Source organism: Zophobas morio, unplaced genomic scaffold, assembly GCF_036711695.1.
Source record: "Zophobas morio isolate AGI-343-1 ecotype UQ-CSIRO unplaced genomic scaffold, CSIRO_AGI_Zmor_V1 ptg000005l, whole genome shotgun sequence".
Taxonomy (NCBI): domain Eukaryota; kingdom Metazoa; phylum Arthropoda; class Insecta; order Coleoptera; family Tenebrionidae; genus Zophobas; species Zophobas morio.
The window spans coordinates 555,862-577,052 of NW_026972110.1; the positions used below are offsets into that span (position 1 = coordinate 555,862).

Consider the following 21,191-nt stretch of genomic DNA (forward strand, 5'->3'; position numbering starts at 1 on the left):
AGCAATTCGGTTTTAGATTCTGCATATTGTCTACATCATTTTTAAGTTATTTGGTCGGATAAAAACTTCCACAAAATGAAGGTAGGTACAGGGGGGGGGGGCTCCTATTAGCTGCCCGCCGGGAGTATAAAATATCCCAAATCGATTTGCAATCTCGAGGATTTGGATCTTTCCAGTTTGCATATTTAGTTGGCGTCAAATGTTCTGCAGGCAGGATCACTAACTGTATTTTGATCATACATACATACTCATTTAATTTCTGTCATAACTGAATTATATTATATAATCACTATAATCAGCATATACAGGGTGACTTTGAAATAGAGGTGGAAAAAAAAACCACGGCTTCATGAAAATGTGTAGAAGAAGTTTTCGTTTTGTTTTATTAATTTTAATGCAGAGGTAAAAACTCCAAAATCCTGACCCCACTCGGCGCCATTGATATGCACAAAATTACCTTACCAACAACCTACAGGTAAAAATTATATGCATAGCAACCTGATTGTTAAAACTTGTTGCTGCAATTATTGCTAATAGTTCATAGAAATAAAACTTCGTAAACAGTTATTTTAGTTGAACTCGAATTTTTAATAAAGGAAAAAAATAAAATAAAAATAAAACAACATTAAAGAAACTGTTCAAAATGTAAACCGTTATTATCGAGACATGCTCTAGCTCGTCGAATCAGCGATTCTTGAACCCTTGATAAAACGGCGGGGTTTTGTCGAATAGTTTGAGCAGCATTTTCTATTCTATCCACTAATTCTTCGACACTGTCGACCGGTGTGGCGTAAACTAGTTGTTTCAAATGGCCCCACAAATAGAAATCGCAAGGATTTAAATCTGGTGACCGGGCAGGCCACAAAACAGGACCACCGCGACCAATCCAACGTTGGTTGTAATTATGGTCAAGCCAATCCCGCACTTCACGAGCATTATGGGGGGGTGCCCCATCATGTAAAAACCACACATTTTGTCTTACGTCTAGGGGAATATCGTCTAAAAGGTCGACCAGAACATTTTCCGAAAAATGTAAGTACCTAACTCCATTTAAACGAGGTGGTAAAACGTGAGGTCCAATTAGACGACCACCTACAAGTCCTGCCCATACGTTGACGTGAAACTTTCGTTGAAATCGGTGTTCCCAAATGGCGTGAGGATTTTTATCAGCCCAAACATGGGTATTATGCATGTTAAACACCCCATCTCTTGTAAATCCTGCTTCGTCAGTTGTTAACAAATTATTTACAAAATTTGGTTGTTCTTCAGCTTTGTGTAATAACCACCGACAGAACACTTGCCGACGCGCAGGATCACCAGGTTGTAGCGCTTGCACCTTCTGAACGTGGTACGGGTGTAAGCCCTGTTCTTTTAATGTTCGCCACGCTATGAACTGAGAAATACCATGACGTACCGCAAGTCTCCTAGTGCTAATACCCGGTTCAGCTTCAACCGTGTGAAGAATTTGGGGTTCCACGTCTAGGATCCGCCTGGTCCTAACACGTCCCCGATCTTGGGTTTGTGGCTTAAAAGTTCCATGATCCCTCAGATGCTGAACGTTTTTTATAAATGTCCCGGCAGCAGGAGCAAGCCGCTGGGGAAAACGTTCCATGTAAATCCGCCTGGCTTCTTCAGCATTTCCTCGTGCTTCACCATAAATGAGAACCATATCGGTTCGTTCAATATTTGTGTACATTGCCATTTTAAAATGAAAATTAATTCATTTATGTCAAACTGACGGTTTGAAATTAAAGGTGGAAAAAACGTAGGTAACTTGATAAACTTCCTTAGCTTACGTTCGGAAAGCATAAATCGTTAGGTTACTATGGAAGTTAAAAAAATTATTATAATCATTGGCGTCCCATGAAAATTGAACTCAATTTGTTTTATTTTTTTCTTGAAATTGAGGCAGCAATTTCAAAAACGAAATCTGCCAATTTTCCTCATTTACAGTAAGGTATAATGGATTTTTTTTTCCGCCCCTATTTCAAAGTCAGGGTGTATAATTCAGGTGTGCTTCTAATTGGAGATTTTAATATTTCTGATTATCATTTGAATTCATCTGGTTCTCCTAAAGAAACTAGATCTATTATTACTTTTAGAAAGTACGGCAAATTGCCTGCGGCCGAAGTTCGACAAAGAGGAACGAAGTGACTTTTTTCTCGACGCCAATCTTCGAAAATTTGGAATGCCTTTTCATACCGGTCTTTTTATGTACACGGTAATAGATCGTTAGTAGCAGCAACCACAGCTTCACTCACATCAAATGAAATGCCCTCACAATGATTTTCGTCTTCTTTCATCGTTATTTTATGAATTAACATTGTTTTCACAATACACGCACAGAATTGATCACATTTTTTCGATGTTGTTTACTTTGTAGCTATAGTTGTCAACATAATTCACAAACTTGATTTTTGTGGAATTTGTAAAAAATGTTTTCAAAATTTGTAAATTTCGTCTTTTGTTAACGATTTCCGGAAAAATTTAATACAAAACACGTCAGTAAGATCTCTTACTTGACTCGGAGCTTTAAATACGCGGCACAAAATGCCTCGTATTTCAGTTTAGCTCCTCTTCAGTAATGTGAGATTTTCCTGACTTTTATGTAAATAACTATTGCCCAATGTAGGAACTGTCAAAGAAAGTTTGTTGTTTACGATTTGAGGTTACGACAGATTGTACCAGAATTATCTAGTCAACGGACCGAGAAGAACACTATTCCAGTCAGAAAACTAACTCCAACACCATACAATGAGAAAGTGTCACCGACAACTGGCAAACAGTCGTGGAGGACGTATTACCAGCAAGAAAATTGACAACCAAATGACAGTAACAGGATCGCCATACTGGCAGCAAATTACCGGCTGTCAAAAACACGGAGGGTGATAAGGACAGAGATATATTTCTATTTCATAAAACTTACATTTTAAGATGGAGTCACATTATGTTTTCCTGGAGAGAACAGAACCCTATCTTCTTTTGCATAACTTTTTGCATTTCTGCAATAGCCAGTACAAAACAATGTTATCAACGCGGTGTCAATGTGCGTTCCGGTGTGACTTGTCAGCGTACAAAACTCGTAAGCAATGCTTTTTAAATGGGAGAATTCACGGCGGTGTTGTCAATTGTCCAAGAACCTACCGATTTCTTAAGAAGTTGATACATGCATCTTACACAAGTTATCATAAAGTTCTTGTTATTCCGCTTCCAATCGTGTTAAAATTTGATTTTTATATATTAACATTTGATACTAAATTGAATTATTTCTTGAATTTTCATAAACTTAAAATTGCGGTTTTTTTTGGTTATCCAGTCCATGGGACGAATGGCCACGTTTATGTTTTCTCGACTTTTCACTACAGTACGAAACGTAGTCTCCCGTTTCCGTATGTCTGTCTGTCTGTCTGTCTCGTGCCTGTATCCATTTTTATTAGACACGTAATCTCCGAAATTACTGGATCGATTGTTATGAAATTTTGTGTGCATATTAGGAATATCATGTAGATGGTTAATTACTAACCAAAGTTTGACTAATCCCCATCAACAATTTAATGATGTCATTTCAATGAATTGTATTTTAATTATAATGACGTTATACAGGCTGACTGCGAAATACATGCAAAAAAATGGGGAATAGCTCACAATAGGATCACGTCACCGGCAAAAATTCACGGTCCTAAGTGGTAGCAGTGTCTAAAAAAAAATGAGGTTGAAGGTACCATGATCTCGGAGATGCTGTACCACTGATGCAAATGTTCGCGCACACAAATTACCATATCGTCACACTCTGCATTGGAAAACTGGACCATACACCGATTTCAACGACCGCTCGATAATGACTGGCCCTTTTCGTGTTTTTCACGTTGCGATTAAAAAAGTGCCTGATAAAGTTACTTTTTTTGTTCTTACTCCGAGTCCCCTGCCCATTCATTGCAGTAATTATGTAGGTCACGAAACGTTACCAGCGGCGCGTATAACAATTTACATTTAATTTCAAATATTTTTTTTCTAGACACTGCTACCACTTAGGACCGTGAATTTTTGACAGTAACATAATCATATTGTGAGCTATTCCCCATTTTTTTTTGCATGTATTTCGCAGTCAGCCTGTATAATACTAATAAAATAACAATTATAATATTCAGAACATTTTGTTCGATTGTGGTTTAATTAACAATTTTAATCATCTATTTCGAGAAGACAAACTCATTCAAATCAAACTAATTTTTACGTGACATTCTTTCAATGTATAAACATAAATAAACCCTTGAGCTTCAGATTACTATTACCTAGTGCTGAAGGACAATGGGTGTTATTTATGCCTCTGGTTTTTACTGTACTGCAGTTATCACAAAACCAAAATCGTAAAATCATATTTTATAATTTTTTTGTTGATCAAATTAAGAACCTCATTTTCTACAAAATGTAAGAATACGCACGTCTCTATTTAATTGTGATCAAGATCAAATAATAATAATATTCAAAACGTTTTGCTCCATTGTGCCTTAATTAATAATTTTAGTCCTCTGTTTTGAGGAGACTCATTCAGATTAAACAAATTTCTGCGTGACATTCTTTCGATGTATAAACATAAACAATCGAAGTTAAGCATGTACACTGATATTAATATACAACATTTCCGTTGGTTATTTGCTTTGAATATATTTCATATTGTCAGTTGTGTGCGGGCGGCACCCTCTTGAAATTTGCGCCTTCGCGGCACAGGGGGTTCGAGGTGTCATTTATACCACTGATTTTTAATATTCACCCTGATTTCAAAATATGTGCAATAAAAAAATGGGAAATAACCACAATACGATTATTGCACTGTGTAAAGTTCACGTTCGTAAGTGGTAACAATATCTAGAAAAAATTAGTTGAAATTTAATATAAATTGTTATACACGTCGCTGGTAGTATTTCTTGACCCACTTCTTTCAATGAATGGCACAGAACTATTCGATTAAGAACCAAAAAAGTGACTGATAAGAAACTTGCAAAAACACGAAAAGGGCGGGTCATGTATCAGTTGCCTTGCAACGAACGGTCGGTCAACTTGGTTTATGGTGAATTTTTCCAATTCAGAGTGTGCCGACACGTTAATGCTTTATGGTTTGGCTGATGGAAACGCCAGGTTGGCCCTCGAATTGTGTTCCAAATTGCGAGATTCCGTGATTGAAATCATGGTACCTTCAATCTCAAACTCACGTTCGTGGCCGTGATAGGACACAAAGAATACTGCTGAAGAACAAATTTTGGAACGCGATGAAGAAGAGCCCGACATCAGCACTCGCCGACTTGCAGCTGAAGGGAGTTTGACATTTTGTAGTGCATCGTACATTTTGAACAAGGCCACATCAATAACATGTTCAAAAAGTGCAAGGTTTGGAGCCCGATGATTGCCCACGTTTGTTTTGATTTGAGTGATAGACAAATAAAGGCTTCTTTGAACTTTCTTAAAAAGTTAGTAAACCTTTATATTAAGTCTGCTAACCTTCTCAACAAATTATGTTTTTTCGTTCCTAGATCGTCAGTTGGTTTTTACACCTGCTTTTATCTGCCAACACTTCGCCTTAATATTGAAAAACACCTAGGTATTTATGAAATGTGTAATCAGTTGCTTGCTTCAAAATCCGTGTAGTATATTTAGATAATCTCTTTTTTTTCACTCTCTCTTTCCTTTTTCTATCTTCCACTTAGTTTCTCTCGGCATTCAATACATTTAATATTACTTATACTTTCGAAATTGTTGAACAGTTCTGGAGGAGTTAGAACACCACACATTACATGCATGCGTTCTTTAGGGACCAAAAATAATTTTCACCCAACTCAGTATGGTGAATACAAGACGACACTATTACAAATTAAAGACAATGTATTACAGAAACATAGCCTATATGGCATAACACTAAAAGATACAACACATCTCAGAAAAATTGGTCGAAAATTATTTCGACAGAACTTCCCTCGCCCATAAAGTACAGTACATCAAATGCAGCTGCTTCGAAAAATTAAAAGATTTGATTTTGCGAATTTTATTTTTTGATGACAACCATTATAAGTTAAATTAAAAATATGTATGTAACGTTAAAGTAAAGGTAAACAAACGTGCTACGTGTTTGTTTCAAGTGGGTTTTTCCAATACAAAATTTTGTGATGACGTCATCAACATTTTTGCAAAAACATATATTTATATCAATTTGGATAGATGCAGTGTAATACTGACAATAAAAGTACTATATTCCCAAATTTTCAGGAAAATGGAGTGAGTCATCTTGAATCTTGATTTATCTTCTATACATATAAAATTGTTTGTCCTGACTGACTGATTCATCAACGCAGAGCCTAAACTACTGCAGCTAGAAACATGAAATTTGGACAATAGTTTGCTTTTGTGCTGTAAACACCCACTAAGAAAGGAACTTGGGAAATTCCACCCCTAAAAGGGTGAAAAGGGGTGGTAAAGTTTGTACAGGAAGACTATTTCCTAACCATTTCTGTTGTAAATATTTACGTGAAACTTGATATTAATGCTTTTCAACACAAATAACGAAACACGTATTTCACCATTTTTCGAAATTCAACCCCTAAGGGGGAAAAAAGTGGTGGATAAGTTTGTACGGGAAAACTACTTCTGTTGCACATTTTCACGTGTAACTTGGTATTAGTGCTTTTCAGCACATATAATGACACACGTATTTCAGCATTTTCCGAGATTCAACCCCTAAGGGGGTAAAAAGTGGTAACTAATTGTGTATGGGAAAAATATTTCTATTGTAAATTTTTACTTGGAACTTAATATTAATGCTTTTCAACACAAACAATGTAACGCGTATTTCAGCTGTTTTTGAGATTCTACCCCTAAGAAGATCAAATGAGGTGACAAAGTTTATATGAGAAAAAATATTTGTATGGCGATGTTTACTTGAAATGTTGTATTAATACCCTCCAACACATTTGTTACTTGAAATTTGGTAATCATGTAAAATTGTTTGTCTTGACTGTCTTTAATTTTTTTTTTTTTTTTTTTGATATTCATCCCCAACGGAATATAATTTGGGTGGAAATGTGAGAAACAGGAGAAGTATTAATCCAAAAGTGGTTAAAAATCAAAGTTTAAAATAGTTAAATATGTTTTTCGCATATTAGAGGTAGTAGGATTATTGGAAAAATCAGTTCTAAGCGTTTGAAATTTAAGAAGTTGTATGGAAATAGGGAGGGCGCCACGTCACCGAGTAAGCGACTGCGAAGCGAACGCGGTCTGCGGTCGGACGCGTAAGGCCAAAACGGCGTTGACGGTTGTGTTTTATGTCACGAATTATAAGAGCATTTCTCCCGTAAGTCTTCTAATTTTGTGTTTCCGTATATAAAATGAGGTAACTATACCAAAAAATATCCTTGAATTCTCCTGAAAGAAAAAATCTATTGAATATATATGCAAATGTGTTAATAAAGGATCCAACCAGGATTATTTGGTCTTGAAAATCACATTGATGAGGTCAAATTATATGAAAGTGGTCGATATATATATAGCAGCTGGAGAATATTGGCCTTTCATATACATGAACAATTTCCAGCGGTTTTTCATCTCGCAGTGCACTTGGAAAATGGCCTGCTGTCTATTTTAATCCTAACGACTTTAATAATGTAACTGAAAAGGTAAATAATTCACAGAAAACTACTCCTCTATCATTTTTTGAGCTTTGCAAAGCGGATACTTTTGCAAAAATCTTTCTTTATGTTGAAGTACCTTAATACTATGTGTGGAAAAGTACCAAATTTGAGAGATGAAAAAGTGGAAACAATGTTGATGGTTCGCCGGGAGTCAAAAGAGATCAAGCTTTGAGCAGAGTGTACACCGTTCACCCTAATAACGCGGAATGTTTCTACCTTAATCCTCTTCTTCCTGCGATGAGAGGGCCAACATAATTCTCGGATTTAAAAACTGTTGGTAGTGTCGTTTATTTCACATACCAGTCATTATGCAAAGCTTTGGGTTTGTCAAGTTAAGTCAGAGTGTCAAGAGAGTGTTCAGATTATAAATGAAGTGTACAACAAGTGTCTGATTTCCATTAAAGACACGGTGCTGTGTTTAGGAAGACAATGTTGAGAGTACTATGGTTTGCCTGTAAGACGTGAAGAAGTCATACAAAACAGACACTATCTCAGAGAGATTAGCTATGACATACTTTTATAGGCACAACGAAACTTTATTAAATACAGAATAATATCAAATTTACAACCAAGTTAGATAGGTCAGGTAAATGTTTGTTTTTACATAGCTGCCTACAGCTGTTAGCGACAAAAATATCCAAATATTTTAAATCTTTACTCAAACATATGTTAACATGGGGTATAAAATTTAACATGGGAATCCTTATGGCCACTTATAAAAAAAAGATGTATTGTATTATACTCCTATGTTATAGAATAACTTTGTTTCGCCCCCCCACCCCCCCTCCGTCGTATTTAAAAATTCACGGGACTCTAACTCCAAACTTTCAGTCCTTATTTCATGCACCTAGGGGTAATGGATGCTTACATTACGAAAGGAACCTTCTGTCCAAATTTCGTGTTTCTATAGCTCCAGTAGTTATGTTGATTTGTCAGGCGGAGGACAAACACTTTTATACAGGCTGACTGCGAAATACATGCAAAAAAAAAATGGGGAATATGTCACAATATGATTATGTCACTGGCAAAAATTCACGGTCCTAAGTGGTAGCAGTGTCTAGAAAAAATTATTTGAAATTAAATGTAAATTGTTATACGCGCCGCTGGTAATGTTTCGTGACCTACATAATTACGGCAATGAATGGGTAGGGGACTCGGAGTAAGAACCAAAAAAGTAACTTTATCAGGCACTTTTTTAATCGCAACGTGAAAAACACGAAAAGGGCCAGTCATTATCGAGCGGTCGTTGAAATCGGTGTATGGTCCAGTTTTCCAATGCAGAGTGTGTCGATATGGTGGTACAGCATCTCCGAGATCATGGTACCTTCAACCTCAAACTCACGATCGTGGTCGTGATGGGGCAGAAAGGAGAATTTGGATTTTCGCAGCTTGTAGTGCATCCTACATTAAAAGAACACGGTCACATCCATACCATGTTGACAAAATGCACGGTTTGGAGCCCGCTGATTGTCCACGTTGTGTAACTCACTTTTTGTCCGATGGAACTCCACAAGTCGTCAACAAGTACGATTTCAAGAGACGGTTTTCGAGAAACGTGTATTGGTTGGATGAAACAATTCGTTTGTGGAAATCAACAGTGTCCAGAAATTATCGAAGAGCTTCAACAAGTGAAAGTGGCAGCCGCTACTCCGGTATTTTTTTACCTATCAACAAACCTCTTGCAATGCTCTGACGCCTGCATTGCTAGTCAAGGACAACATTTTCAACATTTCTTGTAAAAAGGTAGTAGCATTCTAAGTTGCTCTTATTTCTGTTCCAATAAACAATGTAAAATCGTTGTGCCAAGGATCAAACATCCGTCAGAATCAAAATTACCAAAAAACTTTCACACTGACCTTTAACGATGAATGAGTAAATGAATGAACGAATGATAAGCAGCAAAAAGTCGGTTTTACTTTTAATTGAAACTGAAAGTGTTTAGGTCGTTTTTATTCGAACGTTTTTCCAACTCTGTTTACAAGGTGGCTCAGTGCCTTCGTATCGAGGGTGGTTCATGGGGGTTTTGCCCCAATGCCGTGGTTAAAATATTTGCATATATTTCGCAGTCACCCTGTATATTGTCATTAATGAAGACTGCACAAACTTAAAAAGTAATAAAATTGAAATCAAAAAATAAATCAAGGGATGAAAAATAATGTGTCCTAATTGCGAAATCCACGCAAGCGGAGCTGCGGGTAACAGCTAGTCTTTATATATAAAAGGCAATGTCCCGACCACGGCTGTAGAATAGATAGGTTGAGTATCTTTCATTCATTCACGTTCCGGTAGGTGGAATAATTTCTTTCCGTACCAGTTGGCCATGACGCGCGTTATCGAATGGGTCCCTCTTACGGTATTTAGAGGCATTAACTTTTGCCACATCAAAAGGACACGATTTTACCGACATAAATGACGACTTTGACATTTAATCAAAGCATTTAATAATAATTTTTATGTTAAACGTTCAATCTTTTGGAAGCGTCTTTGACCATTGTTTACACTAGCTACTATGCGACTTCTCTGAAACCGTTTTTGCAGAACCCTCATACAACGCCCCTGCCCTGATCGCGTTCCTACTCTTCAAATGTTATGAGAAATGTTTGTACAACATTTGAAGGTTAGGTAGGAACGTGATCAGGGGTGTTGTATGAGGTTTTTGTGGGGGCGGATTCGGCAAAATCGCGGTGGCTAATGTAATCAATTACGGAAAAGTTCTTAACCAGTACATTGTCAACTTGTTTTTCGAAGGAATCTGTGTTTATCTGGTCATCGCACATGCTTGTTTAATGATTGTTTACATGAAACAATAGTGCTAGAAATATCGAACAAACCTGCGGTTGCCGAGGTTTGTTATGTATAAAATGTACGTTTCTCTCTGAGTTGGCGATCTCGTTAAACCAATTTAAACAGTAATTTCTATCATAATACATCAACTAGAAGTAGAATGACAGTTTTGGCAGCCTGTCAGTTGTCAATTTGCCATTGCAGTAGTGGAAAATTTCATTCATAAAGATGTTAGTGTGTAATCGTAATTCACAGATGGCGAAACGATCTAAAGCGCGCCAAAGCCGCCTAGGACCCCCAAATTTTATTCCACCAAATTTCCCTTAGTGTACCAACCTTATATTCTACAGCCGTGGTCCCGACTGACCTATCAACGCCCAGCCCAAACCGCTAATGCTAGAAAGTTGAAATTTGGAGAGAATGCTCATTTTATGCTGGAGGCATCGTTTAAGAAGGGATTTCTCGAAATTCATCACCTAAGGGGGTTAAAAAGGGGTGATAAAATTTGTATAGGACCGATATATCTACTGTGAATTTACATCGTTATGTGAAACCTGCTACATTTTAATTCTCTTCAGAATAAATAAGGAAATACGTATTTAAGCATTTTCGGAGATTCGACCCCTAAGGGGGTGAAAAGTGGTGTCTTAAGTTTGGGCGGCTAAGTTTATATAGGCACAATATTTCTACTATAAATTGAAATTTTTACGTGAAATTTGGGACTAATGTTCTTCAACACAAATAATGAAACCTGTATTTAGGCATTTTCTAAAATTCAACCCCTAAGGGGGTGAAATGTGGAGACTAAGTTTGCAAGGGAAAATATTTCTATTGTATATTTAAATTTTTACGTGAAACTTAGTGTTAATGCTCTTCAACACAAATAATGAAACGCGTTGTGATAACCCAAACTTCCCGCCTTAAAAATTGACCTCGAAACAGTTTGAAAGGCCCGCAAAAATTTAAAAATTCAAAGTTTGGCCTTGGCTGTGATCGTCTAACAAATGAGAACCTACGTTGTGTGTTTTTTTTTTTTTTTTGCTTTTGAAAAATGGCGGGAAGAAGTTCTTTCATACAAGTGCATACACTGTCGAGAGCGCAAGAAATAATAGACAAAATTAGGAGCCTTCCTAAGGAGGAAAAAGAAACGAAGAACGACAGACGCTCGATTTGCCCTTCTGGCGAGTCCGCAGGGCCAAGGCATCATCGGTCTTCATTCCCCAAAACCCCCTGGGGTTTTATTCACCGACATATTACATGTCAAACACCCTAAGATATGTGAAAGAAAAACACTCGCGAATTGACAGACATACACATATGAAAACCGAACAAACACAAGACCTACACATATGTAAATTGGATGGCAGAACCCGAATCATTATGAGAGTGTGGCGATCGAACAAAATATAGAGCAAAATATAGCAATTTCATTTACGAGCACAGCAAAATACCCAGAGGGGGCGTTGTAGCGCAAGTAGAGGTTGGGACTCCTGATCGTCACTGTTCTCCCCCACGACGGTGATTCTATCTACACCAACGCCTGCTCACACGCATCTCTCCATTACGAACGTGCCCTGCGAAACGAGGCGGTTACGATCGCAGATCCGTAGTGGGGTCTCGACTATTGGGCCAAGTCGACAGCGTTAAAGACCCGCGATCGCCCCCTGAAGCTATACAAACCCGCGGATTTGTGCAGGTGCCGCGATTAATCCCGTCAGTTTGAGAAGGAGTCGCGCGCCCCACGTACACTACGAGTTATGTGTTATTTACCTTCAATTTCATTTAAATGTTCAATCTCTATGACTCTAATATTAAATGACAACCGAACAAGTGTTAAAGTTTCAGCAAAGAGCAATCCACAACATTTAAATTCGCCACACACTCTTACGAAAATTCAACAACAAATGATTCTTACTTGAGATTAAATTTGGACATCAGATAATTTATATGAGAGAAACATTCATCAACAAAACATTTACATGATCAAAACTTAGCAAGGATTTATAAAAACAAGATCTGGTGTGAAATAAGCTTGTACAAATTAAATATCATGTTAGGTCAAAACTGCAGAGCATGGAAATTTACGTTCAATTCAAATTATACAACAAAGAAAATTACTGAAGCTAAAATTGTGAGACAAAGACAAATTGCATGAGGTGAAAGATTGTAAAGTTAACAGATTTACATGTGATTAATATTAATTCGTGTCCAGTCAAGTTATTGGTTAAAATTCAAAACGTGAAACTATTTTGCTGCATTGTGGGCCATTATTACACATACATTTCCCCAAACAAAACACATAAACAAACATGGCAGACAAACTGCAGTTGCAAAATGGCGTTGGACGAATTCGTCATTCCAAATAATAGGCGTCGAAAATATGCGATGCAAAAATACGATGAATCCTGTGGCGTTGTATAAACGATGTGCTAAATAAAAGGAATAAAGGCACGTCCCCCCATGACCCACAATGTTGTTAACTTTGTTCAATAGATTCAGTTAAAACATGTGCTCGATTAAAAGAAACAAATGGACGCTTCAAAATGGCCGCTGCCTGAACAAAGAACGGTGAGAATAACAACTCGTTTGCCGCCATCCAAAATACAGATTTCACAAATATAGCTAAATAAAGCATGGCCCGAACTAAAAATCACTTCCTGTAAAGCCCTACTGCGATGGATTTTAAATGAAAGATAAAAAAAACGAGATTAGTGGAAAAAAGCGCACGCGTCGAAGTGTCACGAGGTCAGAAGCATCGTCGGGGCTTGAATCTCGCCGCGAAACAGGTGTTCAAAACATACCTCTCCAAAGATGCGAAGATTTCGACACGGCTTACCGCCAACAGGAACACAAAAACCTCGTCGTAAGAACGGTGAGAAATCAGGAACACCCAATGGCTCAACGGGGCTGCCACGTTTTCCAATGGAACAGATCAACACTGGAAAAACAAAACACAACAGCAAAAGGCACAGAATAATTCACAATTAAAAATACAACCTGTTGCTCAAAGCGCTCGAAAGGAAATCGACTGTTCTCTCGAAGCGATGAAAAGGAAGTGGCCGGTTTTACCCGAGACAAAACCACCCGCTTTGCGCACGTCTGTTTCCTTGGGGTGGTTGGTTGCCAACCTCTCCTTCTTCTCACTAACCGTTTCTTGTGCGCGCGGAATTCATTTGAAATTTAAAAATTCGAATTGGATCCTTACAGCGTATTTAAACATTTTCCGAAATTCAACCTCTAAGGGGGTGAAAAGTGGTGGCTAAACTTTATATCGGAAAATTATTTCTATCGTAAATTTTTGACATGGAATTTAGTGTTAATGCATAGTGAAACACGTAATTAAGCATTTTCCGAGATTCAACCCCTAAGGGGGTGAATAGAACTGGTTAGGTTTGTATGGGAAAAGTATTTCTATTGTAAATTTAAATTTTTGCGTGAAATTTGATATTAAACTAATGCTCCTCAATACAAAGAATGAAACCCGTAATTAAGCATTTTCCAAGATTCAACCCCTAAGGGAGTGAAATGTGGAGGCTAAGTTTGTACGGGAAAATATTTCTATTGTATATTTAAATTTTTATGTGAAACTTGGTATTAACGCTTTTCGACACAAATAATGAAACACGTATTTAAACATTTTCCGAGATTTAATTCCTAAGGGGGTAAAAAAGGGTGTGGCTAAGTTTGTATGAGAAAAATATTTTTATGGTGATGTTTACTTAAAACTTGGTATTAATGCTCTTCAGCAAAAATAATAAAACACGTATTTAAGCATTTTTTCAGATTCAACCCCAAAGGGGGTGAAATATGGTGGCTAGATTTGTATGGAAATATTTCAATGGTAAATTTAAATTTTTATGTGAAACTTGGCATTAATTGTCTCTAACACAAATAGTGAAACACGTATTTAAGCATTTTCCGAGATTCAACCCCAAAGGGGGTGAAAAGTACTGGCTAATTTTGTGTGGGAAAAATATATTGCAAAATTAAATTTTCACGTGAAACTTGGTATTAGTGCTTTTAAACACAAATAAAGAAACACGTATTTAAGCATTTTCCGTGATTCAACCCCTATGGGGGTGAAAAATGGTGGCTATAAGTTTGTATGGGAAAAATATTTGTATTGTAAATTTAAATTTCTATGTCAAACTTGGTATTAATGCTCTTCAATACAAATAATGAAGCACGTATTCAAGCATTTTCCGACATTCAACCCCGAAGTGGGTGAAAAGTGGTGTCGAAGTTTGTATGGGAAAATATTTCTACTGTGAATTTAAATTTTTACGGGGAACTTGGTATTAATACTCTTCAACACAAATAATGAAACACGTATTTCAGATTATTTCGAGATTCCATCCCTAAGAAGTTGAGAGGGGGTGACAAAGTTTTTATGAGCAAACATTTTTTATGTCGATTTTTACTGGAAATTTTATTAATGCCCTTCAACACATTTTTTACTTGAAGGTTGATTATAATGCTCTTCAGCACAACGAATCGTCTACGCGAGCGAAGCCGCGGGCGAAAAGCTAGTAATCAATAAAATAAGGAAACAATTTAATCACGTCTGCTATGTATACCTAGTAGCAGAGATGTGACTGAACTGACAGTCATGTATGAGTCCTCGTAATTTAAGACAAATAGCGATAACACTTGCCGAGCTGCACACGTGAGAGTGAAACAGAAAAACTAAACTAAAAGACATTTTCTACGAATTGCAATAACCGGATCACAATGCCGATGGTCCAGACTTTTTTATTGCTTCGACTTCCGCTTATTAAATAAAACATTGCATTTTATTTTGATTTTCGATATTGTAATTTACATTTGGTTTATTATAACTTGTCTAGGTCTAGGGGAGTTTCAGCATCCCCTGGGCTCCCCCTACGACCCTGTCTGGGGGTCATGAAACGTCGAGAAAATATGAAACTACCAAGTCGCCCGATGGACTCTGTTACTATACTTCCTTAGCTTACGCTCAATAAGTAAAAATGACCTATTAGCAATAAACAAAACAACTTGAAGTGATACATTTATACATCGAGTTTATCGCCTTAAAATAGAGGATTAAAATTATTAGTTAAGTAAACCCCACAATCGAGTAAAATGTGAATATTATTATTAGTATTATTATTATTTAATCATTATTAAACGTGTTTATTCTCACATTTTCGAGAAAATGATGTGACTCGTTTTTAGTTTGATCATTAAAAAATTAGATAGTGATTAACTTTTAACTTTTTTATTTTATTTACTAATAAAAAAAAAAAGATGCGCCCGCTAATTTCAAACCGTCCACCTAGGTCTGTGAAGCAGAAACTCTACAACTAAGCTACACCTGCTGAAAGAGCGTCACGTTTATATTGGTAAAGAATAAGGCGGTTTAAAAAATATGTAAAATATAGTAATGATAAACATTACCAATGTGTATTCGTAAACCACAAGCACAGGAGTATATTATTTCATACAAAATCGGTAATGTTAATTATGCAATATAATTAGCGGACGTCATCAGATTGTTGCTGGAGATGATTATCTAAATTTTGGTTAGTGTTTTACTATCTACACTTTTGACTGCTATTAGAGGAGCATGGCAGTCATTACCAGCAGATTTCCATCGAAATCTATGCCTCTCAATAGTTTGTTTATATCGTAGTTTTCGATCCGATCGATTTTCGAGACGATCGAAGTTGTCAAACCCACTTTAATCTACGGGCCTTTATATCACGGAAAACAGTCCGTTCGATCCACTGATTTGTAGTTTGAAATTGGTTTGCGTTTGACGTTTGTGTGTAACACTATTTCTTTTTATCTGTGAAGTTGTCAACATAAATAATAAACCCATAAGAGTTCAAGCCCGTTTACATCGCTTCTTCAAGCATTTAAATCTGTTTTAGATCCGATGGGTTCGATTTAATCCGACTAGTTTGTCGGATCGAATTTTGATCATGAATCCATTTCGATCTGCAGCGTTTATATCATTAGTTTCAATCGGATCGGGCTGAGTCGATCGGCTCGAAATCCACGATATAAACTAAGTATACAGCCTAGAAGACTGGCACAAGTTATATAGTTGGATTCATGTATCTTTTTACACACGTGACCAAACAAAATCAAGGTCCAATCGGAAAGCACCGAAAGCAAAAGGCCTGCCTAACCCTATACATTTGTGTTATGTTGACGTTATGAACATTATCGTCTTTTTGATTAATTACTAGAAAGTGACAGTTATTAGTTCGGACGTTAGCTTTTGGTCAAGTGTGTAAAAAGATACATGATCCAACTAAACAGTTAAATATATAGATCTATGACAAAATATTTTTTTTTTAACTTTTTTTTTAATTAATTTTCTCGTTTTCTACTTTTTTGAATTAAATCAATACTTAGTAAAAATTTACTGAACTATTAAAATCATTTTAGTTAAAAAGGGATACACCTGTTAAATTTAAAAAGCATGGGTGAGGTCAATAATTGTTGCGGAGTCTATCGAGCGCTGTTATTATATTAGTTTTGAAGTTTGCGGGAATATCAAAAATAAAACACATTTATCAAAAAACATTAATAAAGAGAATCAAAATAAAAGCTGAAGGGGTCGGTAAAGCAGGGTAAATTTGAAAACAACCCTCGGCGGTGTAAATCCAAGAATAGGATCCTCACTCGTGTGTTCATGATTACAAAGTATCAATGTTTTTGCCCAATTTCATGAAAAGAACTCTTGTAATTTGTGCAAACTTGTTGGTAAATTAGCAAAACAGCATAATGTTACTTCATTGCGTTTACCTGACACTCCTGACAGCTTTCAAATAGGAAGTAAGGTTAGGTGTTCGTGCAGTCCGAGGAGGGTAGAATAAGAACGGAGGGATAGTACAGTCGAAAAATGTGGCACCGACCGCCCGAAATCTAAACACCGCTTATGACTAGACAGCGGATTTCTGTCGGGCTACGTCACGATTATAGGTGGGGACGCGCTGGATCGCTGGGACTCAGTAGCGGGTGATAGATAATCACTAAATTTAATCGTCACTTATTCCATAAATACAATTAACGATTTATTAATCAAACGGCTACGTAAATGAGAACGAGAATTAACAGCAGAGTGCAACGAAGCAGCGTTATTCTAATCTCAAATAAACGAAGTGCAGCCCTTAACTGCAATGAATTCCCATCCCGTACGAGCCGTACCGAGTTTGGCCTTGCCTAGCGCTCGGCTAAACCACGCCCCTAGTTTCGAGAGTATCGCTAAACAGTGGCAGGGCAGAGTTACTCAAGTTATACGTTTATTACTTATTTATGAAAACTAAGTCTGTCTTTCACAGATTGTTTTCTTCCATTCCACGACTTACAAAGTTTGCAGTTCACCATGTTGAATTTATTAAAAAAAAAAACGGCTCAAAGTATAAAGATACACAGCACGTGATGGAACAAAATAACTGATATGTACGCCTATGGAGTAACGGTAAAATGATGGGGTTTTCTCGAGGTTGGTAGCCAGCTCGCACATGCGCACGGTCGACAGACCGATCGTAAGCGGTGTTTGCGGTAGTTGATTTTGGGCCAAAACCATACCATTGAAAGCATACGACATGCCCCCTCCGTTCTTATTCTACCCTCCTCGGTACACTCACATTTACATTTTAATGTCAATGTAATGTGAAGTCGTTTGAAATTTTTTGTCTGGAATAGTATGTTATATTTGCAGTGTACTAAATTAAGATTTCCCCTTTAAGATAAAAACAATGGCATTTACAGAATTTCAATATCTATCCATTTTCAAGATATAACGCCGCAGAGGTTTAACTAATAGACTGTATATTTCAGATGTATTGCATACCGTATAATATGCATTTACTACAGTTTTAGTATGTTAAATTTGTTTTTTTTTTACAATATGAATTTGAATTTATGTTTTTCAGTCTTACGGCAGATTCAGAATTTACTTCAGACTTGGAAAGCAATGTCTACAAGGATTCTGCAATTACCGATGGAAAAAAGGTTTTAACAAAAGGGGCTATGAAAGTATTTGAGGGATTGAAAGTTTCAATACCAACTGAGGAACTGAATATGGATAAAATTTTGACCATCTTACCAGAAAGTAAAACACCAAGTGTCAATGTCGATGTTAAAGATCTAATAATAAATGAGCGCGAGAGCAAAGAGAACACAGCCAAACCTCACCAATTTATTAACCGAGGTAAGTACTGTTAAGACTAAAACAAAAAATATGTTAAAAAGTTTCAGGTTTACAAAATAATTTAGAAACGATCTCTAAAGCTCATGATGTGTATGATTTTGAAGAGACTCAGGATAATTCCGACGTATTTACGAAACCGGATTTTCGAAGTTTTAGGACTACTTATGAAAAGTGTAAAAAGTTTGAAAAACTAGAAGGTAGCGACGATGACAGTCAAGATTTTACAGATGCATTTAGTTTTGATGCCCTATCGTCCAGTGCTTCCTCTGTTTCTGAAGTGTTTCCAGTGAAATCAAGGAGTCAGCAAAATATTACAAAGAAAAAATGTATGATAATGGGACGTATTTTTAAAAATGCTGTTAAAAGTAGAATTGTGGATGAAGATATAAGAAATATTCCAATTATCGATAATACGAAGCTGGTCGAAGATTTTGTTTTAAGTTGTCAAACAGACAAGAAACCAAGAATGACAGAAGAAGAAATGAATTTAGCATTTGATAAATTGATCAATAATCAAACTTTTTCATCTAAACAGAGCGCACCTAAAACATGTTTGTCATCGCAGTCACAACATCAAAGGAATTCAGCTAAACGAAAACAAAAAACTAAAAATAAAAAAAGAAATTACTCGGATTCAAGTGATGACGAATTTAGACTGCAAGTGTATTCAAAGAAACGTATTAAAAAGAAAAATAGTAACTCAGAAGAGGGTTGCATTAATTTAGAACAAGAGTTACGTGAATGTATTGGGGTTGCAAGTCGAAAAAGTCAACGAAAATGCACGAGTGGTAAACAGAATATTCTAATGGAATATTGGAGTTCAGATGAATCATCATTTGAAATGTTAATGGAAAAGCAAATTGCTAATTCTTTGCAAAATCACAGTAAGCAGAATAACGGGGCCAAGCAAGTCTCAATCAAAGATTGGCATCACAAAGATGTTGAAACGAATTTGGATACTCCAGCTAACAACGAGAACATTAACCAAACTTTAGATACACAGTCTTTATGTAAGAGAACGAAAACTACACCGCCTTCTTGCAGTGTTAGTAGAAGAAAAAGAGCGGCAGCAAATCCTCTCTATCATTGGTCAAGTTCAAGTGAAGATGAATCACGTGATTTAATTGAAGTTAAACCAGTGAGGGACGAGTTTGAAGATGATGAAGATCGACCGGTGCAGCATGGTTGGATAGTTGGTGATTCTCCTAAGAAGTTAGTGACTATGTTAGCTCAGGGAAAAGGAAAAAAATGTGACATTGACAGTGTTAAGGAACATAGCAAAAAAAGGACGAGTACATTTAGTTGATAAAACAGTTTTAGATAAGACAGTTAAATATAAAGTGCTTTTTATTGTAAAAGCCATTAAATAAATTTCTTTGCATTATGACCATCTTAATTTAGACTCAAATCAGAGTTATCCAAAGTTTTAGAGAATTGTAAGTAATTTGTATATAAGTTCGTAGCTGGGAGAAGTTTAAAGTATTTAAGAAAAGCTTTGTAAATAGAAATGTGAATTAAATATCTTCTCTACCTGTATTACAGAATTAATTTTGTAATGGTATTAACCAGAATTCTGTTAGCTTTTATACAGATGTAAACATTTTTTGCACTGCCGTAAATCTTTAGACAGTTTTTGTTTGTACGTAAATATTTTATATACTTTAATTGTGGAAACAAGTTTTGTTAATATAAAAGAAATAATACAATAAATGATTGAATGGGTGCGTTATGAAATGAAAGTTTTTTTCAAGTTATAAAATTTGCGTAATTTTTTTAAAACAATGAGAGATGCTTCTAAAAGGAAATGTTTATATGTAAAAGACTTTACTTATTATTTAGATAAAACTTCGTTCGTGTTAGTTTTAGACATTCTGACGCACATCCACGTTTTGCTCTTCGAAGTTTCAAGAAATTGTGTCAAAAAGTTCTGAAACAAATTTTGATACTTTTTGTCATATTTTCAAACAATTCCTCATATCTACGAGGTCGGAAATACCAAAATCAAGAAAACGTTAAATTATAGGTGGAAAATAAGTTTCTGCTGAAATTGATATTTTGTATGCTATATTTTGACTTGTTTTGGATATTCTAAGGGTCGAGACACACTTGCGATAAGTAAAATCTAGTATCTTCCTGAAAAGGAGACGAATCATAATTTCCACCTTCTGGCGTTTGTAGTTTCAAAGAATTTTTTCAAAAACTTCGCGATAGTTAATTTTGTAAGTTTTTTGTCAAACCGACGAACTCAGAAATACGAAAAAAACGTCAAATTGTAGCTATAAACAAATTTTTCTGGGAATTTATCATTTCTGAACTATATTTTTAAAAATTTGTAACATTCTGGAAGCCTAGACGCACTTCTGATGTACAGAATAGATTCTTTTTGGCAAAAGCAGACGATTGGTCATTTTTCACGTTCTATCGTTTGTAGCTACCAGGAATTGGTTGAAAAACCTAACAAGTTCAAATTCAGACAATGTTTGTTGTATTTTCTAACGATTCTGCGGGCTCGGAAATATCAAGCTAGCTATTTTAATAAAACT

General features: G+C 36.2%; 1 protein-coding gene across 3 annotated transcripts in view; it reads left to right on the forward strand.

Moving 5' to 3' along the window:
* LOC135121091 (uncharacterized) overlaps positions 1–20,323 on the forward strand; it is an 82,903-nt gene extending 62,580 nt beyond the window's left edge. The window contains exons 5-7 of one of the 3 annotated variants that reach the window (XM_064045430.1): positions 18,371–18,648; positions 18,690–18,821; positions 18,876–20,323. In XM_064045430.1, the coding sequence (XP_063901500.1) occupies positions 18,371–18,648; positions 18,690–18,821; positions 18,876–19,954 (1,489 nt within the window). In that variant the 3' untranslated portion in view covers positions 19,955–20,323. Of the gene's footprint in view, positions 1–18,370; positions 18,649–18,689 lie in introns of all 3 variants that reach the window. The other 2 variants (XM_064045418.1, XM_064045426.1) reach the window with 2 other exon arrangements.
* The last annotated feature ends 868 nt before the right edge of the window (positions 20,324–21,191 follow it).